At 34.8% G+C, this 27,674-nt stretch overlaps 1 protein-coding gene and 1 pseudogene across 1 annotated transcript in view; one reads left to right on the top strand and one right to left on the bottom strand.

Moving 5' to 3' along the window:
* BRIP1 (BRCA1 interacting protein C-terminal helicase 1) overlaps nucleotides 1–27,674 on the top strand; it is a 116,932-nt gene that overhangs the window by 25,835 nt on the left and 63,423 nt on the right. Inside the window, exons 6-10 of the mRNA XM_015568125.1 lie at nucleotides 15,884–16,174; nucleotides 18,655–18,876; nucleotides 21,226–21,425; nucleotides 24,370–24,502; nucleotides 26,160–26,314. Of these exons, the coding sequence (XP_015423611.1) occupies nucleotides 15,884–16,174; nucleotides 18,655–18,876; nucleotides 21,226–21,425; nucleotides 24,370–24,502; nucleotides 26,160–26,314 (1,001 nt within the window). The remainder of the gene's footprint in view (nucleotides 1–15,883; nucleotides 16,175–18,654; nucleotides 18,877–21,225; nucleotides 21,426–24,369; nucleotides 24,503–26,159; nucleotides 26,315–27,674) is intronic.
* Nucleotides 3,719–9,737, bottom strand: LOC102763910 (annotated as a pseudogene).

Below are 27,674 nucleotides of genomic sequence, written 5' to 3'. Positions count from 1 at the left end.
TACCTCCATCATCAACATCCCCCACCAGAATGGTGTATTTTAGTATAGGTGATGAATCTGCATTGACACATCACAGTCACCCAAAGTCCATAGTTTACATTATGGTTCATTCCTGGTGTTGTACATATAATGGGTGTGGACAAATGCATAATAACATGTATCCATCATTGTAGTATCATTCAGAGTATTTTTTTTTTTAATATATTTTATTGATTTTTTACAGAGAGGAAGGGAGAGAGATAGAGAGTTGGAAACATCGATGAGAGAGAAACATCGACCAGCTGCCTCCTGCACACCTCCCACTGGGGATGTGCCTGCAACCCAGATACATGCCCTTGACCGGAATCGAACCCGGGACCCTTCAGTCCGCAGGCCGACGCTCCATCCACTGAGCCAAACCGGTTTCGGCCAGAGTATTTTTACTGCCCTAAAAATCCTCTGTGTGCTGGCTATTCATCCTGTCCTTATCTCCCTGAACCCCTGCGAACCACTGATTTTTTAATTGAATTTATTGAGGGTGACATTGGTTAATAAAATTATATGGATCAATGAATGGGAGCTCCTGTTACTCCACATTCTTGCCAGTATTTAGTGATGTCAGCTTTCTGGATTTTGGCCACTCTAATAGGTATGTAGTCTCCTTGTTTTGATTTGCATTTCTCTGATGACATTATGACATGTTATGTTGAGCATGTTTTCATTTGCATATTTGCCAACTGTATATTTTCTTTAGTGGGGTTTTTAACTAGGGTGGAAAAGTGAGGTGTCTAATAGGTCTAAAAGGATTTAAAAAGTCATTTTTATTTTTTTAAAATATATTTTATTGATTTTTTACAGAGAGGAAGGGAGAGGGATAGAGAGTTAGAAACATCGATGAGAGAGAAACATCGACCAGCTGCCTCCTGCACCCTCCCCACTGAGGATGTGCCCGTAACCAAGGTACATGCCCTTGACCGGAATCGAACCCGGGACCCTTGAGTCCGCAGGCCGATGCTCTATCCACTGAGCCAAACCAGTTAGGGCTAAAAATTCATTCTTAAAAATTGGTTTGTTTTCTTCTTGTTGATTTTTAAGTGTTCTTTGTATATTTTGGATAACAATCACTTATTAGATGTATTTTTGTAAATATTTCCCCCCAAGAGAATGTTGTTTGTCCTCTTATTCTCTCCTTTTTAAAAAAATGTGTTTTTATTTATTTCAGAGAGGAATGGAGAGAGTGAGAGAGATAGAAACATCAATGATGAGAATCATTGATTAGGTGCCTCCTGCATACCCCCAACTGGGGATCAAGCCTACAACCGGGCATGTGCCCTTGACCGAAATTGAACCCGGGACCCTTCAGTCCACAGGCCAACACTCTATCCACTGAGCCAGACCAACTAGGGCATCTTTTTATTCTCTTAACATTGTCTTTTGCAAAGCAGAAAATGTTAATTATAACGAAGTCCAGCTTATCAGTTCTATCTTTTATAGATCATACCTTTGGTGGTCTATCTAAAGCCACACCCAAGATTATCTAGGTTTCCTTATGCTATCTTCTAAGAATTCAATACTTTTGTATTTTACATTTAGGTCTATGATCCATTTTGACTTAAATTTTTGTGAAGGGTGTAAGGACTGTGTCTAGATTCATTTCTTTGCATGTGGATTCCAGTTCTTCCAGCACCATTTGTTGAAGAGACGAATTTTGCTCCATTTTATTGCCTTTGCTCCTTTATTCAAGATCAGTTGACTATATCTTTGTGGATCTATTTCTGAGCTTTCTCTTCTGTTCCACCAATCTGTTTGTCAATTATTTAACCAATACCATAGTCTTAATTACTGTACTTTATAGTAAGTCTTAAAGTTGGACAGCATAATCCTCCAATTTTATTCTCCTTCAATATTCTTTAGCTAATCTGGGTCTTTCATCTCTCCATATAAACGTTAGAATTAGTTTGTCAATATCCACAAAATTACTTGCTAGGATTTTCACTGGGATTACATTAAATCTATAGGTCAAATTAGGAAGAACTGACATCTTAACAATATTGAGATTTTCTATCCATGAGCATGGGATGTTTCTTCATTTATTTAATTCTTCTTTGATTTTTTTCATCAGAGTTTTGTAGTTTTCCTTATATATATCTTATTTATATTTTGTTAGATTTATTTATACCTAATTATTTTGAGGGTACTAATATAATTGGTATTATGTTTTTAATTTCACACCCCACTTGTTCATTGCCGGTATATAGGAAAGTAATTGACACTTTACATTTAATCTTTATATCCTGCAACCTTGCTATTAATCACTTACTTGTTCAGGATTTTTTTTAAAAAATATATTTTATTGACTTTTTACATAGAGGAAGGGAGAGGGATAGAGAGTTAGAAACATTGATGAGAGAGAAACATCGATCAGCTGCCTCCTGCACACTCCCTACTGAGGATTTGCCCGCAACCAAGGTACATGCCCTTGATCGGATTCGAACCTGGGACCCTTGAGTCTGCAGGCTGACGCTCTATCTACTGAGCCAAACTGGTTAGGGCTCCAGGAGTTTTTTTTGTTGATTATTTCTAATTTTCTATGTAGGCAATCATTCCATTAGTAAAGACAGTTTTATATCTTTCTTCCCAAGTTGTATACCTTATGTTTCCTTTTCTTGTCTTATGGCATTAGCTAGAACTTTCAGTATGATGTTGAATAGGAGTGGTAGGAGAGGACATACTTGACTTGTACCTGATCTTAGTGGGAAAGCTTTAATTTCTCACAATTAGGCATGCTGGTTAAAATTGTTGTTTTTTTTTTGTAGATTTCTTTTTTTTTCTTTTTATCAAGTTGAGGAAGTTACTCACTACTCCTAGTTTACTGAGTTTTTATTATGAATGGGTGTTGGATTTTGTCAAATGCTTCTTCTATTGATATGATCATATGCATTTTCTTTTTTAGACTGTTGATGTTTAGACATTAATTGATTTTCCAGTGTTGAACCAGCCTTGCACAGTTGTGGTCTGAGAGCAGACATTGTATGATTTCTATTTTTTAAAATTTGTTAAAGTGTGTTTTATGGCCCAGAATCTCAGGTTCCATCTGAGCTTGCGATGAATGTGTATTCTATTGTTGTTGGATTAAGTAGTCTATAGATGTCACTTATATCCAGTTGATTGATGGTGTTTTTGAGTTAGACTATGTCCTTACTAATTTTCTGCTTGCTAGGTCCATCCATTTCTGATAGAGGAAGCATTTTTCCTAAAGTTTACAATTTTCATTGGCTAGAATAGATTCTGATGATTGGGATAGACTTCCGAAAGCAGGATGGCTAGGCTGGCAGGTGGACTCAAGAGCTTAGGATCTCATTGTTACTAAAAGAACAAGGTCATTCCTAAGGCAGTTCTGAAACAATCACATACTAATGTTCTCTCAGATGAGTAACTACAAATCAAAGTAAACAGTAGGAGAGTAGCTGACACATAAAAAGGTCACTGTCACCTCATGTTGAGGAAATAATTGAAGTAGCTCAGCAAATAATAAAATAAAAAGAAATGTTTCAGAACAAGCTGTTACATTCATTTGGTATCAATAAAATGGTCCAAAATAAACCAGAAGACCATGACAAGTTATAGCTGTGTAAATGATGAAATCTGATATTTACTGTTCAAATTCAGCAGCTGAAATAATCCCTTTGTAAAGATGAAAATGAAGTTTACATTACTCTGGAAAAATATGACCTACCAGTTAGAATTTGGATATTATTGTTACCTTTTCCTTCATGTCTACATCATGGTGATAGATGCTCATATTTCCTGGCACATTCTTCTCCATGTAATAGGGAAAACAGTGAACCTTTAGTGAAAATAGGCTGAATAGCTAAATGGCCTTCCGTTTTGAGGCAGTTATTTATATTCTGAAAGAGCGTAAGACCTTGAAGAAGAATCTCCTTTGCCACGTGACCATCATAAATGGAAAGGAATGATGTATCCACTTGGGCACCAAGTTGTCCTTCTGTCATGGCTGGAGTTTCAGACAAATTCAACAGCAGTTTCAAAACTTGAATGTTGGTGCTTCTATTTCCTGAAAGTAACACTTCGAACAGGTTTGTAATGTAACTGTTAGACATGTGCTGGTGGTCTTTGGTAACTGTCATGTTTGTTAACCATCTCAGTCCCACCAGTTGCACAGGGGAGTTCAGAGGACCAGAGAAGACATCCTCACAGACTTGATTGACGTATACCTTTATCTTGAATTGATTTTTAACATTCACACTAGGTTACTCAGTGTATTGAAAGCTTTCTTTTTAATATTGTGGTTGGGATTGTTGATTTTGCTACCAACAATAGGAATACCAACCAATTCACGAATAATGACTTGGTTAGCTGAAAAGGCTGCATTGTTACCCAAAGTGACCAAATCTCTTTAAATAATTACGGGATCCTCAGTTGACTCAAGTAGATAAAGGAGTTTTGAAGTTGTTCAGCATTTAGAACAACATCATATGAACCATTGGTTAAGTCTTCTGAAAACTGGGAGGACGCAACCCATGACACATGACTTTCTCCCCTCTGGCCCTGTGTCAGCCTGTAAATGCAATAGCCCCTGAGGACCAGGCTACCCAGCCCCCATTCAGGGAGCCATCCATACTACCTCTGGGGCTGGGGCATAGGTAAGGGCGTGGGAGGCTCTTGAGTGCAGGGATCTAGGAAGCAAGCAGGTGCTGCAGCCACCCTAGCTGCATCATGATAATTTGATATGTATATATAGATTGTAAAAGAATTACCCCCATCTAGTTAATTAACATATCCTGTCAATAACTTCTTAAATGTATTTGTAAGTTGATTTTTAGGTAATTTATTTTTTATTTCTATATAATTGGAATTTTTTATTTTGTTACATTTTCTAATTAGTTGTGGTTTTATACAGTGGGGCCTTGACTTACAAGTTTAATTCGTTCTGAGACCGAGCTCGTTAAGGAGCTTGTTAACTCAAATTACTCTGTCAACTCAATGCAAAAAATCGGCTGAGAGACAGCTGGTATCTCAAAAAACTCGTTAGTCGGGACACTGATAAGTAAAGGCCCCACTGTATATGACTACTTAATTTTTTTTTTTTTTTTACCAAACCACATTTATTATTTTTTTTGTACCAAACTTCATTAATGAATTCTTTTATTGTTTGTAATAGTTTCAAAGTTTCCTTATGTTTTCCAAGGATACAATAATATCTTTTATAAGTAGTGATCATTTTACCTGTTTTGTAATTTTATATATCTAGGGAAAAAGTATAAGTGTAATTATAGTAACAGAATGATCATTTAATTTATTGTCCAAACCAGGACACTTTTGAGAATGAAGATGGTAGGGAGCATTATTAATTAATCTGAAACAACAGATGTAAACTAGAAAATATGGTTATCTTTGTGTTGTTTGAGACCTTAATGGGAATGCTTCTAGTAGTTTATCCCCATTAAACATGATACTGGCTTTGGGGGGGGGGAATAAATATATAGTAAGATAAAATTTTTTTGTCATAATAGAGAAGAATCATTTGTATATTAGCATTTTAATAAAGAATGAATATTAAACTATAGAGATAAATATGATTTTTCATATTTTATTTTTTGATATGTTAAACTATATTAATAGATGTCCTAATCCTGAAAAGGATATATCCTTTTGTTCTTGGCTTTTTGGTTTTTTTCAAGTGTGTGTGTGTGTGTATACAAGAGTCCTGTTTGCTATTATTAGAATTCATTAGTGATGTCACTTGATATTTTTGGTGAGAGAAAGCTTATCTAGATTTGTTTTAAGATCATTGTTGTATTTGTTTTATAAAAAAGAATTTGAAAGCTCTTCCTTATATTTAAAATCTTCTATTAAGGAAATTTTATACACAAAGCAGAAAGAGGACAGGATAGTGAACCTCCTTGTGCTCATCACAGAGCTTTAACAGTTATCAATATTTTGCCACTTTACCTCTGTGTTTGTTTTATTTATCCCATGTCATTTTCCTCTTTCTTTGGGGGGGATTGGTAGAAGAAAGTGTGGGACTGGGATATTTTAAAGAAACTAGAAGACATCATACCTATTTGCCCATAAATAATCTATACTAATAAAAGACAAAGATGCTAATTGACTGTACCTTCGCTACGCCCACCAGCCAATCAGGAGTGAGTATGCAAATTAACCCAACAAAGCTGGCAGGTCAATTTGCATACGCAGGTGCCAAGTGACCGGGGGCAGGGCGGGATGCTTGTGTTGCCATGGTGACAACGCAGGTGTTTGGCACCGCCCCGGTGGCTCTGGGCCAGAACAAAGGTAGAAAGGCAGCTCCGGGCTGGAGTGAAGGCGGAAAGGTGGTTCTAGCCGGAGTGAAGGTGGTGCCAGCAGCCAGGGGAAGGAAGGCCCATTCTTGTATGAATCTTCATGCATCGGGCCTCTAGTTTAATATATATTTCTAACAGATAAAGACTTTAAAAAAATTAACAATAACTGGGTGGGGGCAGGCCAGAAGAAGTCAATGGGGGAAAAACGGGGACATATGTATTACTGTCAACAATAAAGATTTTTTAAAAACAAAAGAAATATAGCAGTGACTATTTTAAGATATTATTATAGCTAAAAAAAAAATTAACAGTAGTTCTTTGTCTAATACCCAATCTGTTTACAGTTGTGTTTGTTTAAAAAATGTCATTTTAGAGAGGCTTTTAAAATCAGATTCCAAATGTAAATGCATGACATTTCTTTTAAGAGAGAAGCCATTTATTTGTTGAAAAAAACTGCTTTATTTGTCTTATAGGATTTCTCATATTTAGGATGTTTTTAATTTTATCCTTATGATTTCATTTAAGATAGAGGTCTATCCCCATATTTCTAGTAATAGTAGTTAGATTTAGAGGTTGAATTAGATTCAGGTTTTATTTTGTCCTTGTTTTTTATTTTTTCAGGAATAACACAAAGTGCTATATGCTTTGTGTTGCATTGCTCAGGAGGGAAATAATGTCCAGTTATCTCTCTTTATAACAATAGATCCGCATTATGTTTTCATGTCATTTAATATTTTTTCTACAAAATTTTAAATGACTGCATTGCATTCTGTTGACTGGCTGTTCCATAAATTATGTTTATATTATATGGTTGGATGTTTAGGTGAGAGTCTTCTTCATTCACTATGCTAATTATTCAGTGTTTTTATTATTTTGAAGACTCACAGACTTTAATTTAGGGAAATTCTATTTTGTGATTTCTTTGATAATTTTTAGCAGATTTTAGCCTCACTGGGCTCTTTCTTATAGTATGATTATTCCTTTGTCAAAAGATGTACGATTTTCTTGAATAGTGTAATGAGAGTTTACTTGTGTGTTTTTAAAATGATCCCTAAATTATGTGAGTTTCCTTCAGAGTGAATTTGCATATCTTTTTTTGCTCATTCTCTTCTACACCTTTGGTTTTTTCATATGCTGGCTATCTTTGATTGTCAGTTCATATTTAAGGCAAAAGGATTGGGTGGCTGGTGTAGATTTTTTCAGCTTTTATATAAACTGAATGTTTTGTATTGGGGCATGGTGAGGGCAAAGTCCCTGTTTTAGGTGGGCAGAGAGCTGGTTATGAGACTGTGGGCTCTTTAAAGCCTGAAGGAGGAGAACTTTATTCAGGGAAGCCAATATTTAAGCTTGAATACACCCTAGAAGCTTTAGTTTTCCTAATATTTAATTCAATTTTTTAGAGAAGAGGCATCTGGTGTCTGCTAACTGCCTGCTTTCTGTATGAGATAGATTGGGATGCTGATTAGGTTAATTGTCCTGTTTTTCAAATCTGATTATCCCCCTGATTTTAGCCTTATTTATCATTCTCTTCCTCTGTTGATCCTGCTGACTAAGTAGGATTCCATTGAGCATGGAATCCAACTTCCTGGGTAAGTCTAGTACCCATCTGACACCATAAATAGTTATTACAGTATTGTAGACTATATTGCTTATGCTATACTTTACATTCCCATGATTATTTTTATAACTGGCAATTCGTATTTCTTAATCCCTTTCACTTTTTTTTACCACCCCCCAAATCTCTGTTTGTTTCTGTTTTGTTTGTTAATTTTGATGTAGATGAGAGGCAGGATCTAACTAATTTTTCTCCAAATAGTCATTTGTCTAAATATTAATTGAATAATTTCCCACTGATTTGAAATGCCACCTGACTTAATCAGAGTGGCTTGCTTTTGAAGAAATAGAAGCCTAATCAAAGAAAGATCAAGCAGGAAATAGAACTGCCCTTACTGAAACTCAGAAGTTTTTAGCTAGCTTCTCTCTCATCCTTGAGATCTCAAGTGTGGCTTCCCTGCCTCTCTTCTTCTTCTTCTTCTTCTTCTTTTTTCTGTAGACTGTTTTTCTCTTTTATATGACCTTACCATGACATTGCAAAACGGAAGCCTTTAAGACTACAAGATGGTCTGGTCTGTTCCTTATAGTTAATTAACTTAGTTTACATGGCCCAAGTACCAATTCCTAGGAAAGTGAATTTAATTCATCTTGTTATGCCTGGGATTGAGTTTGGGCATGTGTTATTAATGTAAGTATTAGGTGAACCTTTTCAGCAGGGGCTATAGATGATGAACTGTTTTCAGAATAAAGGGTGGGACACATGTTTTAAGAGGTGCCTAGTACAGCGTCTTTATCATATGTACAAAAATCTTCATATGTTCATGTTGACCAATGTCACCCCAATCAATTTAATAAATAAATATATATAAAAAAGGAATATATACTATTCTTTCCCATTAAAAATATTTTGGTTATTCTCACTAAGTTTCTTTCCAAATTAAATGTAGAACCTATAGCTATACTTTAAATCTACACTCATCACTAGCCATATGTGACTTTATTTTAATTAATTAAAACTAAAATTCAGTTCTTTCATTACACTAATCAGATTTCAGGTGCTCAATAGCTGCATATGGGTAGTGGCAAGTGTATTGAATAGTGCAGATATAGAACATGCTATCATTGCAGAAACCTTTATTGGGTAGTGCTTCTTTAGAGGCTTGTCTATTGATAACTTATCTAATTTTTTAAAAAATATATTTTTATTTATTTCATAGAGGAAGGGAGAGAGAAATAGAAACATTAATTATGGGATAGAATCATCTATCAGCTGCCTCCTGCACACCCCCCTCTGGGGATCAAGCCCACAACCTGGGCATGTGCCCTGACTGGTAATTGATCTGTGACCTCCTGGTTCATAGGTTGATGGTCAACCACTGAACAACACTGGCCAGGTAGATAATTTATCTAATTTTTAAAGCCCATGGAAGAAGCAAAAATATTTTGTAAAGGGTTCTTTTATACTATTTTGGTCAATATGTGGAAGATGATATCAAGATAGCTATGTTTTCTCATTTTAAAAGGTTGATGGAAGAAAGTTTGAAAATTACCAATATACCATAAAGGAGAAAATAAAAATCTGCGACCCCAAAGGTTAGGAGTTTTAAATAGCTTTTTTGAAGTATATAAGCGGACATAGTGTGCAGTTGTATTAATTTTCACTAACTAAATAATAATGTCTTTTGACTACAGTTTCTCTATTCCTGGGATATTTTTTATCCATGTCTTGCTTGTTTGGATTTTATAATCATAGTTTTGTTCAAGAAGAACACATAAGTATATTTCTTATATTACATCAAGAGGCATGTGATGCCAATTAGTCTCACTGATGATGGCAGGTTTGATCACTTTGTTGAAGTGGTGACTGCCAGGTCTCTCCATTATAAAGGCATATTTTCCTTTTGTAATTAATAAGTAATCTGGGGTAATACTTAAAGACTATGTGAATATCTTTTTTCCCAACAACTTTTCACTTAATGATTTTAGCATCCATTTAGGTAGCTTGCAGGAATCAATTATTACAAGGGAGTTGCAAAATGGTGTATAAAAATTCTATCATTTATCATTCTATTTAACAAGTTTTAGCTGGCATTCTTCTCTAAAATTAAAATTCAGTTCCCCTCCCTGCCCATCTCTCTCTCCTTTGATTCTGTATTTCCCCCACCCTTTTTTTTAAATATAAGCACTCCAGGTATTTTTTATGAAGTTGGTCAGTGTAACTCATCACTATACTTTGGGACTCATTGCTATGTATAGCCACATCTGTGAAAAGTGATGTTAATCCAGGAGAACTTTACTTTATAGCAGGTTGGACATTTTTATATATTTGACTTAAACTGAGAATCCTTATTCTTATAGAATAAGATGGTTCAAGTATTAACATAGATAAAAATTATACCACTTTGGGTCTTTCTTGATTAATTCTACTGAAACAAACTTCAGAAACTGGGGCAACTGTGTTAAGGAATTCCCATTTACACTAGGCAAGAAAGTAAACAGTAAGTGGAGAGTAGGGTAACAAACACTTATGGTATCAAAAAACAACCGTGAAAAGGATCTGTCTTAATGTGCTAGCCCATTGCAGTTTAACATATTGCTTACAACCTTCACAATAGAATTTGAGTGACTTCAGTTACACATTCCAGGAGACTGGCAGTCTGTTACAATCAGAGTCTGAACTTTAGAGCAGGCTAATTTACAGCGATGGGATGAAGAAAGTTGTGGATTTGTATTACACACTCTCACCTGACACTGTATCTGATCCCTTACCTGCTGATTGACATCTTGAATGAGCTCTTTGAAGCAAGTTCCAGCTTAATTAAAACGTTTGCTTGGTTAGCAGTGATCTGTGAAAGCCTGTGATAAATATTGAATCAGGTTCACCTGCTGGTGGCTGTGAGTGGATAAACAGCTGCTTTGTGCAGTTTAATCATGAAACTGTGGCGGTAGAGTACTACTACTGTTTGAATTTTTTAAAAAGAATAGTTGAAAAGGTATAGTTATGTCACTTTTGCTATCTTGCTAGAGTGTGTGCTTATGTGAGATTTTGCACAACAGGCATTCTGTACCTGTTTAGATGGTTTGGACAACAGCAAATGGTTGATAAAGATGAACAATAAACCCTGTTTTTTATGCCTCAAGATTGTAATATAATTCTGCACTCATTGGCTTTTTACCACTAGCTCTATATGTGCATGACTTTTTGAAATAAAAAGGGTAGTATTTTGCTTTTTTGCCAAGTTAAATGGTAGATGATAATAAATCTTAAAGCTTTAAGTTTTGAGGTTATGAATTCTAACTTCTCCACAAATTTATTGTGTTTTGTAGTAACTTGAAGAACTTTTTGTTTTACTTTTTTCATCTGTAAAATGGAATTAAAAATAATATTACTGAACTGTTTTAGAATTATGTTAATATTAAGTAATTAAAAAATAAAAAAAGAAATGAATTTGCAAGCAGTGGAGGAACCTTTATAAAATTACTAGAGGCCCGGTGCATGGATTCATGCACCGGTGGGGTCCCTTGGGCTGGCCTGTGGGGATCGGGCTGAAAAAGGCTCTCTGACATCCCCTGAAGGGTCCCAGATATTGAGAGGCCGTAGGCCAGGCCGAGGGACCCCACCGTGCATGAATGCATGCACTGTGTCTCTAGTATGCATATAAGATCTTTGGTTAATCTCTTCCCACCCTCCCTCCCCCCTTCCGTCTAAGATTCATCAGTCTGTTTCATGTTCCCATGCCTGTGGTTTCTGCTCCCGCATTGAGCGTCTGCCCCCTGGTGGTCAGTGCACGTCATAGCTACAGGCTGGTTGGCTGGTCAGTCAGTTGCTTAAGCTTTTTATATATATCTTGTGTGAATTATAATTTTGTTTATTTCTTTAAAAATATTTTTTATTGATTTGTAGAGAGAGAGGAAGGGAGAGGGAGAATAAGGGAGAGAGAGAGAGTGGGAGAAAGAGAGGGAAACATCAGTGTGAGAGCTGCCTCCTGAATGCCCCCTACTGGAGATTATGCCGTGACCAGGAATCTAATGCAACCTTTCAGTGTATGTATGAGACGATGCCCAACCAACTGAGCCACACTGGAGAGGGCTCAGTTTGTTTATTTCTCTGCAGTATAATTGTGTCTGGCCAATATGGTTATAAAGAAAATGCTGTTTCCATTTGATTTCCATATAAAATCAGACATAAGTTTTGGGGTAAAGCCGTCACCCAAATAAATAGCAGTCTTCTTTGAGCGCCTGATGAATATTATGGAGTCACTTTCTAGAAATGCACAAAAACTTGTGCCTGTAGTTTATGGGTCATCTCTAACCTTCTGTAATAGTTCATCGACCCTAATTTAAAATATGCCTTTGTCATTTTCTATTTCTAAGCATATTTAATCACCATGCTTATTTTTATTTTTTAAGTATTCAGGTATAGTAATTGTTTTGGTTGTAAGCAGAGGTTGGAGAAAGTTATGAAATTTTAGAGATTGACACTGTGTTATCTTAATCTACTTGAACTTCTAATTATGGCTTTGTGAAAGAAATACTGGCAAGGACTCAGCAGTTTTGGCCTTTTTTTCAAGATTAAATCTTAAAACCTTTCTTCATCTTTTCTAGGAATTTAGATATATGTCTCTATATACCAGGTGAAATGAGGGACTAGATAGAAGTTTTTAGAAGAACATTTTCCAAAAATCCCTGGATGCTGACATTCTAAGAATAGTTTTAGCTACTGTAGATTTGAAATGTATTTTTGAATAATTGAATCCTGCATAATAATAGGTTTATGCTATTATTTGGGTTGGGTTTTCTTGGCTTTTGTGGAAGTAAAAGGACTCTATAGACAGTTTCTAGCTATGGGAGAAGAAGCCCTCTCTTTTAGAGTTTGCTTCTGCCACTCAGTGTAGCTGCTTTACAGATCTTAGAGATTACAGGTTTTGGGGAGCCCATGTGTTTTATCTTTCTTAAAGTGTCTTCTTTTTTAAATTTATTGTCGCCACTATTACAGATGCCCCCCCTTCCCCTTTGCCCACCTCTGTCCTTAAAGTGTCTTATCTATCTTTTAAAGTGTTAGCCTTGCCGAAACCGGTTTGGCTCAGTGGATAGAGCGTCGGCCTGCGGACTGAAGGGTCCCGGGTTCGATTCCGGTCGGGGGCATGTACCTTGGTTGCGGGCACATCCCCAGTGGGGAGTGTGCAGGAGGCAGCTGATCGATGTTTCTCTCTCATCGATGTTTCTAACTCTCTATCTCTCTCCTTTCCTCTCTGTAAAAACTCAATAAAATATATTAAAAAAATATATAAAGTGTTAGCCTTTCATTGAGTTGAAGTATACTATGACCTCCTGCCATTTCTCTTTTCAAGATTATTTCTCTAGTTTTCTTACAGCATTGAATGTTGCTGACTTGGGTACAAATAATTTTTTGTTATTAAATGTCTTTTTGAAGCCTCTGTCCTATCCTATTGCCACATTTATTTTTTTCCATTCTCAAATATGATTGTACCAAATCCTTTCACAGATCATTCCTGAAGAAGTAATTTCTTTTTACAATAGCAAAAGAAAAAGAATCAACTTTCTTAAATTCTTTCTTCTACTCTACTTGCCCATTCACCCACTGAAAAACTATCTTCTTGAGGACTCACTTTAAGTTGATAGATGGTGTGATGATTTCAGAGCACTTTAAATCTTAAAACAAAACAAAGAAAAACATGTTAATATAAAATTTGCCATCATTTATAATTTTTTAAATTATGAAATGAAAAACAAATTTAAGATACCTTAATAAAACTGCTCTAGTGGAAACATTTTCTGAAACTAGTGCTTGATCTTAGTTTTTGTTACAGCTAAAAGCATAACATTTAAAAATAAACACATTCATTATTTAAATTATTAGTGCCCAGTTCACACCTTTTAAAAAGTTTGAATACAAAGCAGCAACTTATAAAGCTGTGTAATAGCTTCTTTTTTTGTTTGAAAAAATTATGTGAAAGATGTACTTATACATATATGAAAGGTCTAAAGTTATAATGAATTATTTGGGATAGGGAGCTAGTTTATTTTGTGTATTTCTGTGTTGTTTGAATTTTTTGGTTGGGGAAAAAAGTGGAATTAAAAGGTGTAGGACAGGTGATAAACTTTTAAGTGGAATTGGTGTTGAAAAGTGTTCCTTCCATCAAAATATAGATGATGTCCAAACCTTCAAAAAAGACCACTTTACTGGATTACTTTTATGTTTGGATAGAATAGATCCACATAGTATACAGCAATGCATTAGACCCCAGCTTTCTAATATTCAGGATAAATTTAACTGTATCATAGGGAAGAGAAATAGTATAATTGAGTGAAAAGATTGAAGGTATAAAAAAGTAAACTAATTCTCCTACCTAGAGTTACCCTAATTCTTTTACTGTGTTAATTAATTAATGTGATCATTGCAAAGGCCAAAAAAGAATTCAGTCAGAAATATCATGGTATAATTTGCATCCCATTTTTGTGTGTGACCATAAATTGTCAGATATTGCAATATATGTAACATAAACCACATGTCAGCTGTTTCCTGCCTCACTGTTGACAAGAGCCCCATTCATAACTCTTCTTTTTATCCTTTCAGTGAATAAGTAATTATTCAATATAGAAGGCAGGATATTTGGAACTGGCTATTTAATGTGGCAGCACTCTGTAATGAAATCTGCTGTTACTGGCAACCTGAGAGGGGAATGTAACAATTCCAGCATAGCTGTAACTTTATCTGCTTTGACTGTTTATTTGGCACATCAGTGAACCTTTTATCCCAGTGAGTGACAGTTCCAGAAGGGTCACATTTACATCCATTCTATCATGTATTGTAATATTTAATGGCGGACAAGGTTGAGTGAGACTGGAAGTAATTTGAACTTGCTTTTCCACTGAGTTGAGGCTAAAAGACAGCTTGAGCCCCAGTATTGTGGTGTAACATGCTATGACTTAGCATTTGTTGATGAAGGCAAATCTTACTGATTATATTTCTTTCAAAACACTTCAGTTAAATGGTATATTTGTTCTACTAAACTATAACTCTACAGTACAAATTCTCTTATGCTACTGTGCTACTTAGCTTTTTTCCCCCCATTAGTGATCACTTCTATAAACTAACCATTTCATGGAATTTCTCTTAATAAGGCTGCACTCTGTCTCATATGTATAGTAATTAAGGTTAAAGTTAGGTAGTAGTTATTAAGAATCCATGAGTTCTAATATATAGCATTAAACTGCTTTTTATTTTTGAGAGTTTAGAAATAGGAGAGAAAAAAATCAGGTAAACATTAGACTATATTCCTGAAGTTCCATATATGGTGTATTTAAGGAGACATTTATATAACTATTTCAATTATGAAACTGAATTACGAGTAAAATTGTCCAGGAGAAGGTATCCTGAATGATAATTTTACTGATGGGTTTGCATTTTATGACAGGTAATTGAATTTCAGATATACTTGTTCCACACAAGCAACTTGCCTTTATTATTAAATATTAATATGCATTCATTTTCATACCTTTGCTAGAGAATAGTTTTTGCTTCTGTTGTTCAGTGATACTTAGATTCAACTTGATATTTCTATTTTTTTTGTAAGCTATATTTTAAATACTTTAAAAATATAGGTATATTACAGGATATTTAAATGGGCTGTGCTGTAAACAAAATAGTACTATCAATTCTAAGCTCACTTGTTCACTTGAAGCCTAAGCAAAAATTAAAATTATCTTATTATAATTTATGAAAAAGTAAAGTTAAAATGTATTTAAAGCATTTGGAATTTGAGAGTTGGAGTGCTATGTAGGAACCAGTGCAAATATGAAAATATCACTTATAAGTTTTAAGAGTGAAAGAGAACCAATTTGAAACGGAATTTGTAGTTTTTCTTTAATGGCAAGTATTAGATGGTATCTTGATATTTTTTGAAAGTTGTGATTCATTACTATGGGTTCTGATTCTTTGAGAGGTTTGATGACATTTTTTATGGTAGTTCAGACATTAGTTATCTTTTTCTTTTCTTATATAGCCCTCTGGTCACTGTGCTAGGTGCTGTTGTTCTACTAAACAAGGGAACAGTCAAGATGCTTCAAATGCCACTAAGAAGGATCATGGGGGGAAATCCAAGATACCAAAAATATATTTTGGGACACGTACACACAAGCAGATTGCTCAAATTACTAGAGAGCTCCGGAGGACAGCGTACTCAAGGGTCCCAATGACTATTCTTTCCAGCAGGGATCATACTTGTGTCCATCCTGAAGTAGTAGGTAACTTCAACAGAAATGAAAAGTGCATGGAATTGCTGGATGGAAAAAATGTGAGTAAAGTTACTTTGTTTTTGAGAAAAAAATAAGGTTAAAAGGATTACATTAACTCAATTTTTTTGTTTATTTTTTATTTTTTATATATACATTTCCAGTTATAATCAAATAACTTTTGAAATCAAATTAATTGCTAGTATTAATATTTTTTGAAAACTAATTTTACCACAAGAAAAATCTTTATTCAAGTTTAAAATTATGGTTTTTGTTCTAAAGTTTGGGGATATTTAATTCCTTGAAATTAATTTTCATTTAAACCAGATGTCTTCTTAACTTTCTTCTAAGTCACACATGGATGATGTCATATGAAGAGATAAAAGTATTTAAATGGACTAGATTTAATTAATGTCTTATACATATTTAAAACTTCAAAGGAATATAGTTTATTTACGTTTTCTTTTAGCAAATTTTAAAATGTTTTTTTAATTGAATGAGAAATATAATGATTACCTTGTCTCATTCTGATTAACACAAACTTCTGTTTCCAAAAAATTATATTAAATTACTAACTTTAAAGATATGTCATTGTGGTTTTGAAGTTTTCCAGGAAAATCTAGATTGACATGAATTTGGACTAGAAATTTGGTGGAAATAGAGAAGTCTTTCTTACTAAAGACACGACTTTTAAATAATTTTTTGGCATAGTATTAGTTTGGTAGTTTGTGTCCCTGTTTGATAACTAGCTTACTCTAAAATGGAAGTTACGAGCCTGTAATTATACCCAGAAATTATTGGTGAACTATAAATTGATAGTAGATGAAATGACCGATTATATTTTAATACATTTTTAAAGTTCAGTTTTTCACTAGTATTTTGTCAGAGTTATTTTTACACAAAAGGAGATGGCTATAGCCCCTAGAGTTTCATTTAATTGATATATCACCTCCTACAATATAATGTAAATAAATTATTTTATATTATGCTTTTCTTTCTCTGCTTTTTTTATTAGATGGAAATTTATTCAAGCTTTGTTTGAATAAATTTAAACATTAAATTTAAAAAGATGTTTCAATAGGCATTCAGGCATGTGAATATGAAGTAGAAGTACTAGGGAACTTGTTCAGAGTTAGGAAGAGAATACAGATTATTGAATCAAAACCATTGTTCAAAATACTATTTATATATTCATTTCCAATAACTTCTTCTTAATTGAGGAACTGTGAAATCTTCACAATATTTAAAAAGTTCTCTTCAAGGAGAGATGAAAATAGTAAAAAGTCAAATACTAAAAAAATAATAAAATAGAGAAAAGGCTCTTCATGATGAATACCCATAAATTTTGTGCATTTTTAAGTAGACTTCTTTCCATAAGTGGTTAATTAATCTACTGGATTCCTCAAATTCTTGAAATTTCTCTTTTGTCTATATAGGTTATGCAAGAAGACTTGGCATTGCCTATTTTTTACTTGTTATTGGGAAGATTTTACCATAATCAATTATTTATTATCTCATTATTAAAAGCAATTATAAAGTTTAAGATTGTGCATTGAAAGCAGATAATCTTATTTTATGTAATCCCTAGAATACTGTAGTGCTGGTTATGTTTTCTGATTGATCTTTACTGTCATAAGTTTGAGTCGTGTAAAAATAAAAAGTAATTCAATAGACTTAAATGTTTAGAATTTTTCATTAGCATTTAGTTTCTGTTTTAAAGTAAACAAGTCTTTAAAAAATATTAGCGATGTACATAATTGAATATACCTGCTTTTAGTTGTTTGTCTTGACCTAATTTTGCCTCAGAATGCTTAGCTCATAGGCATACATGAACATTCTTTTTCTTGTTCCCAAGCCCTTAGGGTAATTTGGTATTGTAATGAGGGCCAATTACAAAGTCACCATAGGTGTCTATGTTTACTGTGGCTGAATTACCAAAGCGAAATGATAAATAGATAACTGACAGTTTGAGTGAAAAAGAGTGTAAAGTGTGATAACGCTTTAATTGACAGACTGCCCTCAGGGTTGTGTTACACTGCTAAAATGGATGAGCTTTTCTGGTTTTGCTATCAGCCTGTACAGGAGTGTCATTCTAAGTGCCCTTAAAGTGTAAACTTTCTGATTTTTTGGCTTGATCCAAAGGCACATGTGTTTTTGTTCACTGTTTCTTTTATGAATGTGCTCTTATACTGGAAATGCAATGCATTTATCTGTTAAAAGTTAATTTTGTTTCAGTTAAGAAAAAATTACCTTAACTAGCCCCAGAAGTAATTTTAAAATAATATTTCAGGTATGCAAGAATATCTACTTTTGTTAGGATGAGATTTAACAGTTTTTAATCATAGACTGTGAAGGTACCTACCTTAGTGATCATTTTGTACAAATACAAGTTTTCTGATTAGTTTGGGATGGTAGACATGGTATAATTTGTCTCATCTTTGCTTTGTGGCTTTATTGATGTTACTAAACTTCTGAGATAAACTTGTTTTATTTCTCTGTGCCAATATTGGTTCACATTTCAATTATGCATTTTTGTTTTTAGGGCAAATCCTGCTATTTTTATCATGGTGTTCATAAAATTAGTGGTCAACACACATTCCAGACTCTCCAGGGGATGTGCAAGGCCTGGGACATAGAAGAACTTGTTAGCTTGGGGAAAAAATTAAAGGCATGTCCATATTACACAGCACGAGAACTAATAGAAGACGCTGACATAATATTTTGTCCCTACAACTACCTTCTAGATGCACAAATAAGGGAAAGTGTGAGTAGATCCGTAAAAATTAGAGCTTTTTTCTTACTTATTGGGATAAACATGGTGAATGTGAAAGCTTTTAGATATTTTAATGTCTTTTATTTTTTTGTTTTATAGTTAGTGTATGTAAGTGTATAAACAGATTAGAGTACTGAAAACATATGGTAAGGTGTAGTAAAAATTGAATTTTAGGTCTCGTCACTTTGATTTCCAAAGTAATAAGTACTTTTAAGTGGGATTATAGCAGGGTTTTCCTCCCCTTGTAGTGGTGACATTTTGGACTGGATAATTCCTTGTTGTGTTGGACTGTCTTGTGCATTATAGGATGTTTAACAGCTTCTCTGTTTTTATCCACTAGACGCCACTAGCACCCTCACATGGTAATAATAAAAAATGTCTCCAGACTTTGCCAAATATACCCTGGGGGGCAAAATTGCCCAGTTATGATCCATTTATAGTTATCACTCTCTCCATTTATGAATAGTCAGAAAGAATTATTTTAAAACATTTAAACTATCCGAAGAATCTGTTTTGGAGAATTTATGTTGGAAGAATATTCATACTATGCAAATTATGCTTTGTGAGCTTTTGAGAAGTGAACTTTGTATACATCATTTGTGTTTATTTGCCTGGTTTTTCTTAGACACATCCAATTGTTTCAGCATAAGAAAAAAACACCCAGAATAACTTGGTATATTCAATTGTTATTTCTCTCTTTAGATCTGACTGCAAAACTCTAGCTTTCTATTTCCTTAAGTTTGAAATGAATAGAATTATGTTTACTACCCCTACTATCCTGCCTCTTATCCTATCTCTTGGCTAAGTTTCTTTCTTCTGAGCAACTCTGCAGACCAGTCTTCTAATATTATTTTTATTAATCTTTCCTCTGATTAAAAATCTCACAGTGCTCTTTGCTCATGGGGTAAAGTCCATATTTCTTAAGCTTACTTTCAAGTTCTTAATAGTCTGACCTGAATCTGCTCTTTCAGCTTTCTCTGCTGTAAACTCGCAACTGGAACCTCTCAAAAATTACCTCATAGTGGTAATTACCTTGCTGGGTAGCTCAGTTGGTTAGAGCATTGTCTCGATATACCAAGGTTGTGGGTTTGATCCCCAATCAGGGCACATACAAGAATTTACACATTTGTAATATCTTAATCAATAAAGAAAAAAAATGAAAAAAGAAGAATCAACCAAGGAATGCATAAATAAGTGAAACAACAAGTCAATGTTTCTCTCTAAAATCAATCAAGCAATAAAAATTACCTTATAGTCCCCTGAGTGCTCCTTGTTATTTCCTGTATCTCTGCTTTTTTATTTTTAACCACTGAGCCATTTGGCCAGGCTTGTATTTCTGCTTTTGATGACACCTGTGTTGAAATGCCCTACTCTCTTCTATCCAAATCCAAGTCCTATTCCTCCTTAAGCCCCATGTATTTCCTACTCTTCTATGGTTCTTTCTCAGTCATCTTCAGCCCTCTGTATATTATTATTTCTTCAGAGTAACTCATTGACAGTTGCTTTGTGACATTTCTTGGTGTTAGTCAGGACTTTTCCAATGGCAAGTGACACAAGCTCAGCTTCATTAGAGCTTAAGAAAAACCACTTGACTAACTCTTCATTGTGATGGCTTTATGTTCAGACAAGTTCTTTTCAATGGGAACAAAGATAACCATAGGTAGCTAGCTAGCTAACCTGGAAAAAAGAACATGATCTTATATTAGTCACCCCAAATTACTCTGATTGGCCTAGTTTGGATCTATATCCATTCTTGTACCAGTCACTGTGACCATGTAGGGATGTAATACTTTTTTAAATTGACAAGCCTAGTCTCTGAGTCTACCCATGTAGTAAGAGTGGTGATGTCCCTTGATTAACAGATTAAAAGTCCTACCAACATCACATAGGAGTTGGGGAAGTGCGGTTCTTACAATGAAGTGTTGCAGGACAGACTAAAACGAAAGATACATTAATGTTTTGAGTCTTTTGAATCTTGTATTGTTATTTTACTTTTAAAGGTTTTTTTTTTTACTCTGCTTTTTAAATTATGTTGGAGATCCGTTAATAGAGGGATTTTTATGCTCCTTTGTGTAGCCAGCTGTACTTTAATCCAGGCTCACTTAACACATTATTTTGGTTGTGATAGGTTTGCAAAGTATTTTGAGAGTGAAAAATGGCAAACTGTGTAATGTTGAGCTGATATTTGATTGGCTTTAGTGCTTTAGAAGTTTTAAGGCCTGGAATCAGTTGCACATGCAATATTGGCCTATAGTGTGAATTTTTAAATGAAACATCTTACCTACTGCTGTTAAATGCATTTTGCTGAAAGTTTTATGGGGAATTTTTTTTATCTTATAGATGGATATCAATCTGAAAGAACAGGTTGTCATTTTAGATGAAGCTCATAACATTGAGGACTGTGCTCGGGAATCAGCAAGTTATAGTATAACGGAAGTTCAGCTTCGGTTTGCTCGAGATGAACTAGATAGCATGGTCAACAATAACATAAGGAAGAAAGACCATGAACCCTTACAAGCTGTGTGCTGCAGTCTCATTAAGTAAGAACATTTGTCTATCAGTGTCATTTGTGCTGCCTTTGTATTAAAAACATGTTTTATTTTGCAGAATATTTTATTGTTAGCAAACTTTGACCAGGCTACTTTGGAAAAGGATTGTTCCTTATCAGTTAAACTTTTAAAAATAGGCCTAGTCCAAACTTTTGTCTTATTCAAAAGAACATAATGGACAGAATAGATTTTTTAAATTGATAATTGTGAATCTTATTCTTAATTTAACAGGATAATTTAACAGCCACTTATGCTGTGTATAGGACATTGGGCTGTACATAAATTAATGGTTTTAATTAACATTTTAAAATTCTGGCTATGGCTTTAATTTATTGCTTTATCATCCAGTTTGAGTAGAATTCTGGTTTAATGAATTTCAATTAACCAATATTTCGATACTATAAAATAATATATTCAGTAGTAATTTCATTAAGATTTATATTACATAATTTCTCTTTCATTAGAAATTAGGTTTTTTATCTCTTTACTAGAGGCCTGGTGTGAAAGTCGTGCACTTGGGGGGGATGCCTCAGCCTGGATTGCGAGAGGGCGCAGGCCAGGCCGAGGGACCCCACTGGTGCACGATTGGAGCCAGGGAGGGATGCGGGAGGTTGGCCAGTTGGGGAGGGACCGTGGGAGGGCTCCAGGGTGTGTCCACCCTGTATCACTCAGTCCTGATCGGCTGGACCCCAGCAGCAAGCTAACCTACCAGTTGGAGCATCTGCCCCTGCTGGTCAGTGAACATCATAGCCACTGGTCGACCAGTCGACTGTCTGCCCCTTGGTGGTCAGTGCACATCAAAGCGAGCGGGTGAGCAGTCTTAGCATATCATTAGTATATTACGCTTTGATTGGTTGAATGGATGACCAGACACTTAGCATATTAGGCTTTTATTATATAGGATCTTAGAAAAAACCTCCCCTGACTCTACATCCTATTTCATTTATCTCAGCATTTTTCTGTTCCTTTAACAGTATACTTTTTAAAAATGTGAAAGTTACATAGTCACATGTGTGAACAGAAAAGGTATACACAGATTTCTGTTGTAAAAACCTCCTTCTCACCCCACCCCCATAAGCTTAGTTCTTGTCCTCCTATACAAATTTATCATTTAGTGCATGCTTATGCATAATGAGTCCATTCTTTCTCAATTTTTTGATAGTTCTTGTTTTGTTTGATGTCTAATGTTGAAGTGCCTCAGGACTTTGTCCTAGGACTCATTTCATTTCTAGCTCTGCATTTCTCCTAAATTATATAACCCAGTCCCACAGCAGTACTGCCGAGGCCTGAACCTGTGTCTAGCCCCAGCCTCTCCCAGGAGTGCTATGTTCATAAATCCAACTATACTTTTTATCTTTGTTTGGATATAAAATTTCAGCTTTCCAAAACAAAACTTATTCCCTTCCCCTACCTAACCCCCTGTCCTTCTCATCTAAGCAGACAGTACTAATCATTTTCTCAAATAGAAAATTTAAGTATAATTCTCGATTACCGCCCCACCTCATTCAATTTATCAGTAAGTCTTGTAAATGCCGCCTCCACAATATATCCCAAATTCCTCAGTCTCCTGTCTACTATTCAACTAGAATACTGTAACAGCCTCCTAACCAGTCTACGCTTTCACTCTTGCCTTTCTCCATTGTGACTTTGAAGCAGGAATCATCTTTTAAACACTTAGAATAGATGGTCTCTCTCTCTTAATTAAAATCCTCCATTTAAAATCTTCCCATTGCATTTTGAATAGAATTCAAATTTCTTATCCTGGCTTAACATGATCTGATTCTTGCTTATCACTCTAACATTATTCATACCATTATTCCTTTTTGCCCATTGTGTTGCAAATACATTGGCTTTCTTCAGGTCCTTAAAGGAGGATAATTTGTGAACCACCTCAGGACCTTTGCATGCTTTCTTCTGACCCTCCCAGGACTGGGTACATTTTGCTTTTAATACTGCCGTGACCAAGTACATTTGCCTTCAATTGTTAGAATAAATGTTACCTCAGGGAGAGCCTTCTTGATATTTAAATTAAAGTAGCAATTAAATTATATTAATCTAATTTAGTTTCATTATACTTCTTATTACTACCTGATATTTTCTTGTTCATGTATTTGTTTCTAAATTTCTTCCTTTAGTAGAATGGGATTTCCATGAGAATAAGGGCCTTCCCTATTTTATGTACTGCTGTATTTCTACTACCTAGTATAGTTGTCTGGCATAATAATTGACATTTAAGCACTTATTGGATGTACACATGTGTATATAAATTAATGAATATATTTATATATTTTCTAGTAATTCACTTTTTAAAAAAATATATTTTTATTGATTACAGAGAGGAAGGGAGAGGGACAGAGAGAAACATCAATGATGAGAGAGAATCATTGATTGGCTGCCTCCTGCACACCCCCTACTGCTGATCGAGCCCACAACCCAGGCATGTGCCCTTAACCGGGAATCGAACCAGGGACCTTTCATTCCGCAGGCCAATGCTCTACCCACTGAGAAAACCAGCCAGGGCTCTACTAATTATCTTTTTTGTGTGTTAATGTGTAACTTAAGTTTTTTTATTAGGTAGTTTTGTATTTCCTTTAATGTGTATTTGGGATGAAGCTCCCAAGACATGGCTCTCATTCAGAGAGAGTCAAGTAAAGCAGCTGAATCCACAAAACGCTGCCTGTTTTTCTTTTGTGAATAAAAGCCCGTTTGTTTGTTTGTTTTCTGATTGAAAGCTTGCTTTTTAGCTATGTGAATGTTTATTTTGTTAATACTGGTATGAGATTTGCATGCTTTTAGGACACAAATGTGTCTTAATCCATATTTGTGTCCTAAGAGCTTCAAGGAATCCAGATGAACATATCTCAATTCTCTGTTCTGTGAAAATGGTGCCGATAGAATGATACTGGTTGATGGGGACTATTTTATTTTATTCCAGTTGGTTAGAAGCAAACTCTGAACATCTTGTGGAACGGGATTATGAATCATCCTGTAAAATATGGAGTGGAAGTGAAATGCTCTTAAATTTCCACAAAATGGGCATCACCACTGCTACTTTTCCCATTTTGCAGGTAAGATTTCCACCTGTGGAAATTCATTTAGTGAATTAGAAATGATTAATAGTGAATAAGTTTTATACAGGGTAAAAAATATAGCAATTTGTTTTAAAATTTTATTATGTAAGTTTGATAGGCTTATGTGTGATGGCATATATTATGGATGAAAAAGTAGTAGTATTTAGTTTGAAGGAAATGAGGCTTAAAGAAATGAATTGCTTATCTATATTATAAAAACCCAGTGGCCCTAGTGCCGTAAGGACCAAAGAAAGACTGGTCACCAGGAGGCTGCGTGCATGGCGAGGCGCACACGGTGGGCAGGGACTTAACTCTGGGTCTCGTGGCGGGGTGGGACTTGGGGATCCCAGGTATCGCACAATTTCCCGCGGGTCTGGGTCTCGCGATTTTGCACGCTGGACCACTAGTTCAAAGATAAAAGAAGTCAATATTTTTAGGTTGTAAATTTATTTTGTTCATTGTAAAAGTTAAAAATTTGGAAAATAAATAGGTAAGAAGTTCATATTTTGCTCTCAGAATAGTGGTTATATAAACCTAGGTGGATGGAGGTCATGAGTGGGCTATGGGATACTGTGAACATTATGAAATAGTATTCAAAATGTTATGAGTATGTGACTTGTTTTTGTGTATCTTGTGAGGTAGGGAATCCATTTTGATTTCCTGTATGGATAGTGAATTTTCTCATCAATTACTAAATAGTCCACTTTTCCCTCTATTTGTAATGCCATATCGGTCACATCTAATTTTTCGTTCATGTGTCAATTTAATTTTGAACTCTATTCTATGATTCTGTTTATCTAAACCAGCGGTTCTCAACCTGTGGGTCGCGACCCTGTTGGGGGTGTAACGACCCTTTCACAGGGGTTGCCTAAGACTATCAGAAAGCACATATATAATTACATATTGTTTTTGTGATTAATCACTATGCTTTAATTATGTTCAATTTGTAACAATGAAAATACATCCTACATATCAGATATTTACATTATGATTCATAACAGTAGCAAAATTACAGTTATGAAGTAGCAACGAAACTAATTTTGTGATTGGGGGTCACCACAACATGAGAAACTGTATTAAAGGGTCGCGGCATTAGGAAGGTTGAGAATCACTGATCTAAACTGTCATGTGTTGTTACTGTTAGAAAAATGCTGATATATCTGGTAAGGCATATCTCTTCACTTTGTTCTTTTCCTTTGGATTGATCTTGGCTATTGTTGGCCTTACTCTGCCATTTGAATTTTAGAATTAGCTTTGGTTCATTCATTTAATTTTTCTTGTAATATAGTCGTATTATTTTGAGTATCAGAGTACACTGAAAATAATTCAGACATTTAGGTGACATATCAACTCTTTTAAGCTCCATGGAGAAGCCATTTGGTAAGTATATTTTTATGTAGTTCATTACTTTTGAAGAGTACTAAATAATATCCTGATTACCTGAAGATGTAATGACCCTCCTAAATATATAATTTTATTAAAGGTCTTTGAAGATAATGTGGGAACCTAAAGCATATTGTTAGCATTTGTGTATTAGTAATGTTTGTCTAAAATTTCAATGTATATTTCATTTGGGTTTCATTATAGCTTTGAAAAGTTTGTTTTACTCCTTAACACTTCCCCACTGTATACTTAATATTGTAATTTCTTATAGGGACATTTTTCTGCTGTCCTTCAAAAAGAAGAAAAAATGTTACTGGTTCATGGTAAAGAGGAGACAAGAGAAGTACCTGTTATTAGTGCTTCAACTCAAATAATGCTCAAAGGACTTTTTATGGTGCTTGACTATCTTTTTAGGCAAAATAGCAGGTAAATGAAGATATCTGATCTGTATTTTTTCTCTTAAAAATATTAGCCTTGCCCTAACCGGTTTGGCTCAGTGGATAGAGCAGCAGCCTGCAGACTGAAAGGTCCCAGGTTTGATTCTGGTCAAGGGCATGTACCTTGGTTGCGGGCACATCCCCAGTAGGAGGTGTGCAGGAGGCAGCTGATCGATGTTTCTCTCTCATCGATGTTTCTAACTCTCTATCCCTCTTTCTTCCTTTCTGTAAAAGATCAATAAAATATATTTAAAAAAATATTAGCCTTATTGGATGTTAGCATGTGTTTATTAGTACATTCTTATTTTGTATGAGTACATAGGATAATAATAAACAATTGGTGGAAATATTGCTCTTCTTGGCACAGATTCAGATTAATTGAAATTAGTCTTTATTAATGGAAATAAGTATTGAAATCAGTAGATACACTAATTCAGCATTAAGTTTATAGTCGTCTAGGACTAACTTTAAGGATTTAAGTTATCTTTTAAGTATAGTTTACATATGTTTCTTCCAGTATTAGAAAGTTTCTTATTGTATAAAGCCTCTCTTTAGTGAATTGTGGAAAATGAAAAGCAGTTATGGTACTCCCTGATTCTAGTATTTTGTTTTTTAAATTGTGGTATTATCCTCTTAAACATTTTTAAGTGTACATTTTAGTAGCATTAAGTAGATTCACATTGTTGTGCAACCACCACCACTAACCATTTCTAGAACTTTTTTGTCATCCCAAATAGGAACTCTATACCCATGAAACAATATCTCCCAAATATCTACCATTTTCCTCTCTTCACAGCATCTATTCTACTTTCATCTTTATGGATTTGCCCTTTCTTGGTATCTCATATAAGTGGAACTATATATATTTGTTCTTTTGTGTCTGGCTTATTTCACTTTTCAAGGTTCATCTGTGCTGTAACATATATCAGAATAGCATTCTTTTTAATGGCTGATTAATATCCTATATATATATCACATTTAGTTTACCATATTGATGTACATTTGAATTGTTTGCACCTTTTGCCAATCTACTTATATAAAAACCCTGGGTGTAACATCATGTCCAGAACCTTGACCAACTGGAAGGAAGTCAGTCCTGCAGGGGTCGTCTTGGAAACGGCTGTGCCCTCCCCCAGCTGTTTCCTGGCAGGCGGGGTTTCAGGCAGGAACCCGCCCTCAGGGTGGCGCATGGAAGTGAAATGATTTGTAATGGATCTATTATTGAAGCTGACTTTGGAAATACTATATCTATAGATCAGTGGTTCTCAACCTTGGTTGCACATTAGAATCACCTGGGAATCTTTTTAAACTCCTGATTTCTGGGCCTCATCCTCCGGATATTCTGTCTC

This window comes from Myotis davidii, unplaced genomic scaffold (assembly GCF_000327345.1).
Source record: "Myotis davidii unplaced genomic scaffold, ASM32734v1 scaffold684, whole genome shotgun sequence".
Lineage (NCBI taxonomy): Eukaryota > Metazoa > Chordata > Mammalia > Chiroptera > Vespertilionidae > Myotis > Myotis davidii.
The sequence above is the reverse complement of the archived record's forward strand: the minus strand, read 5'-3'. Positions and strand labels throughout refer to the sequence as shown.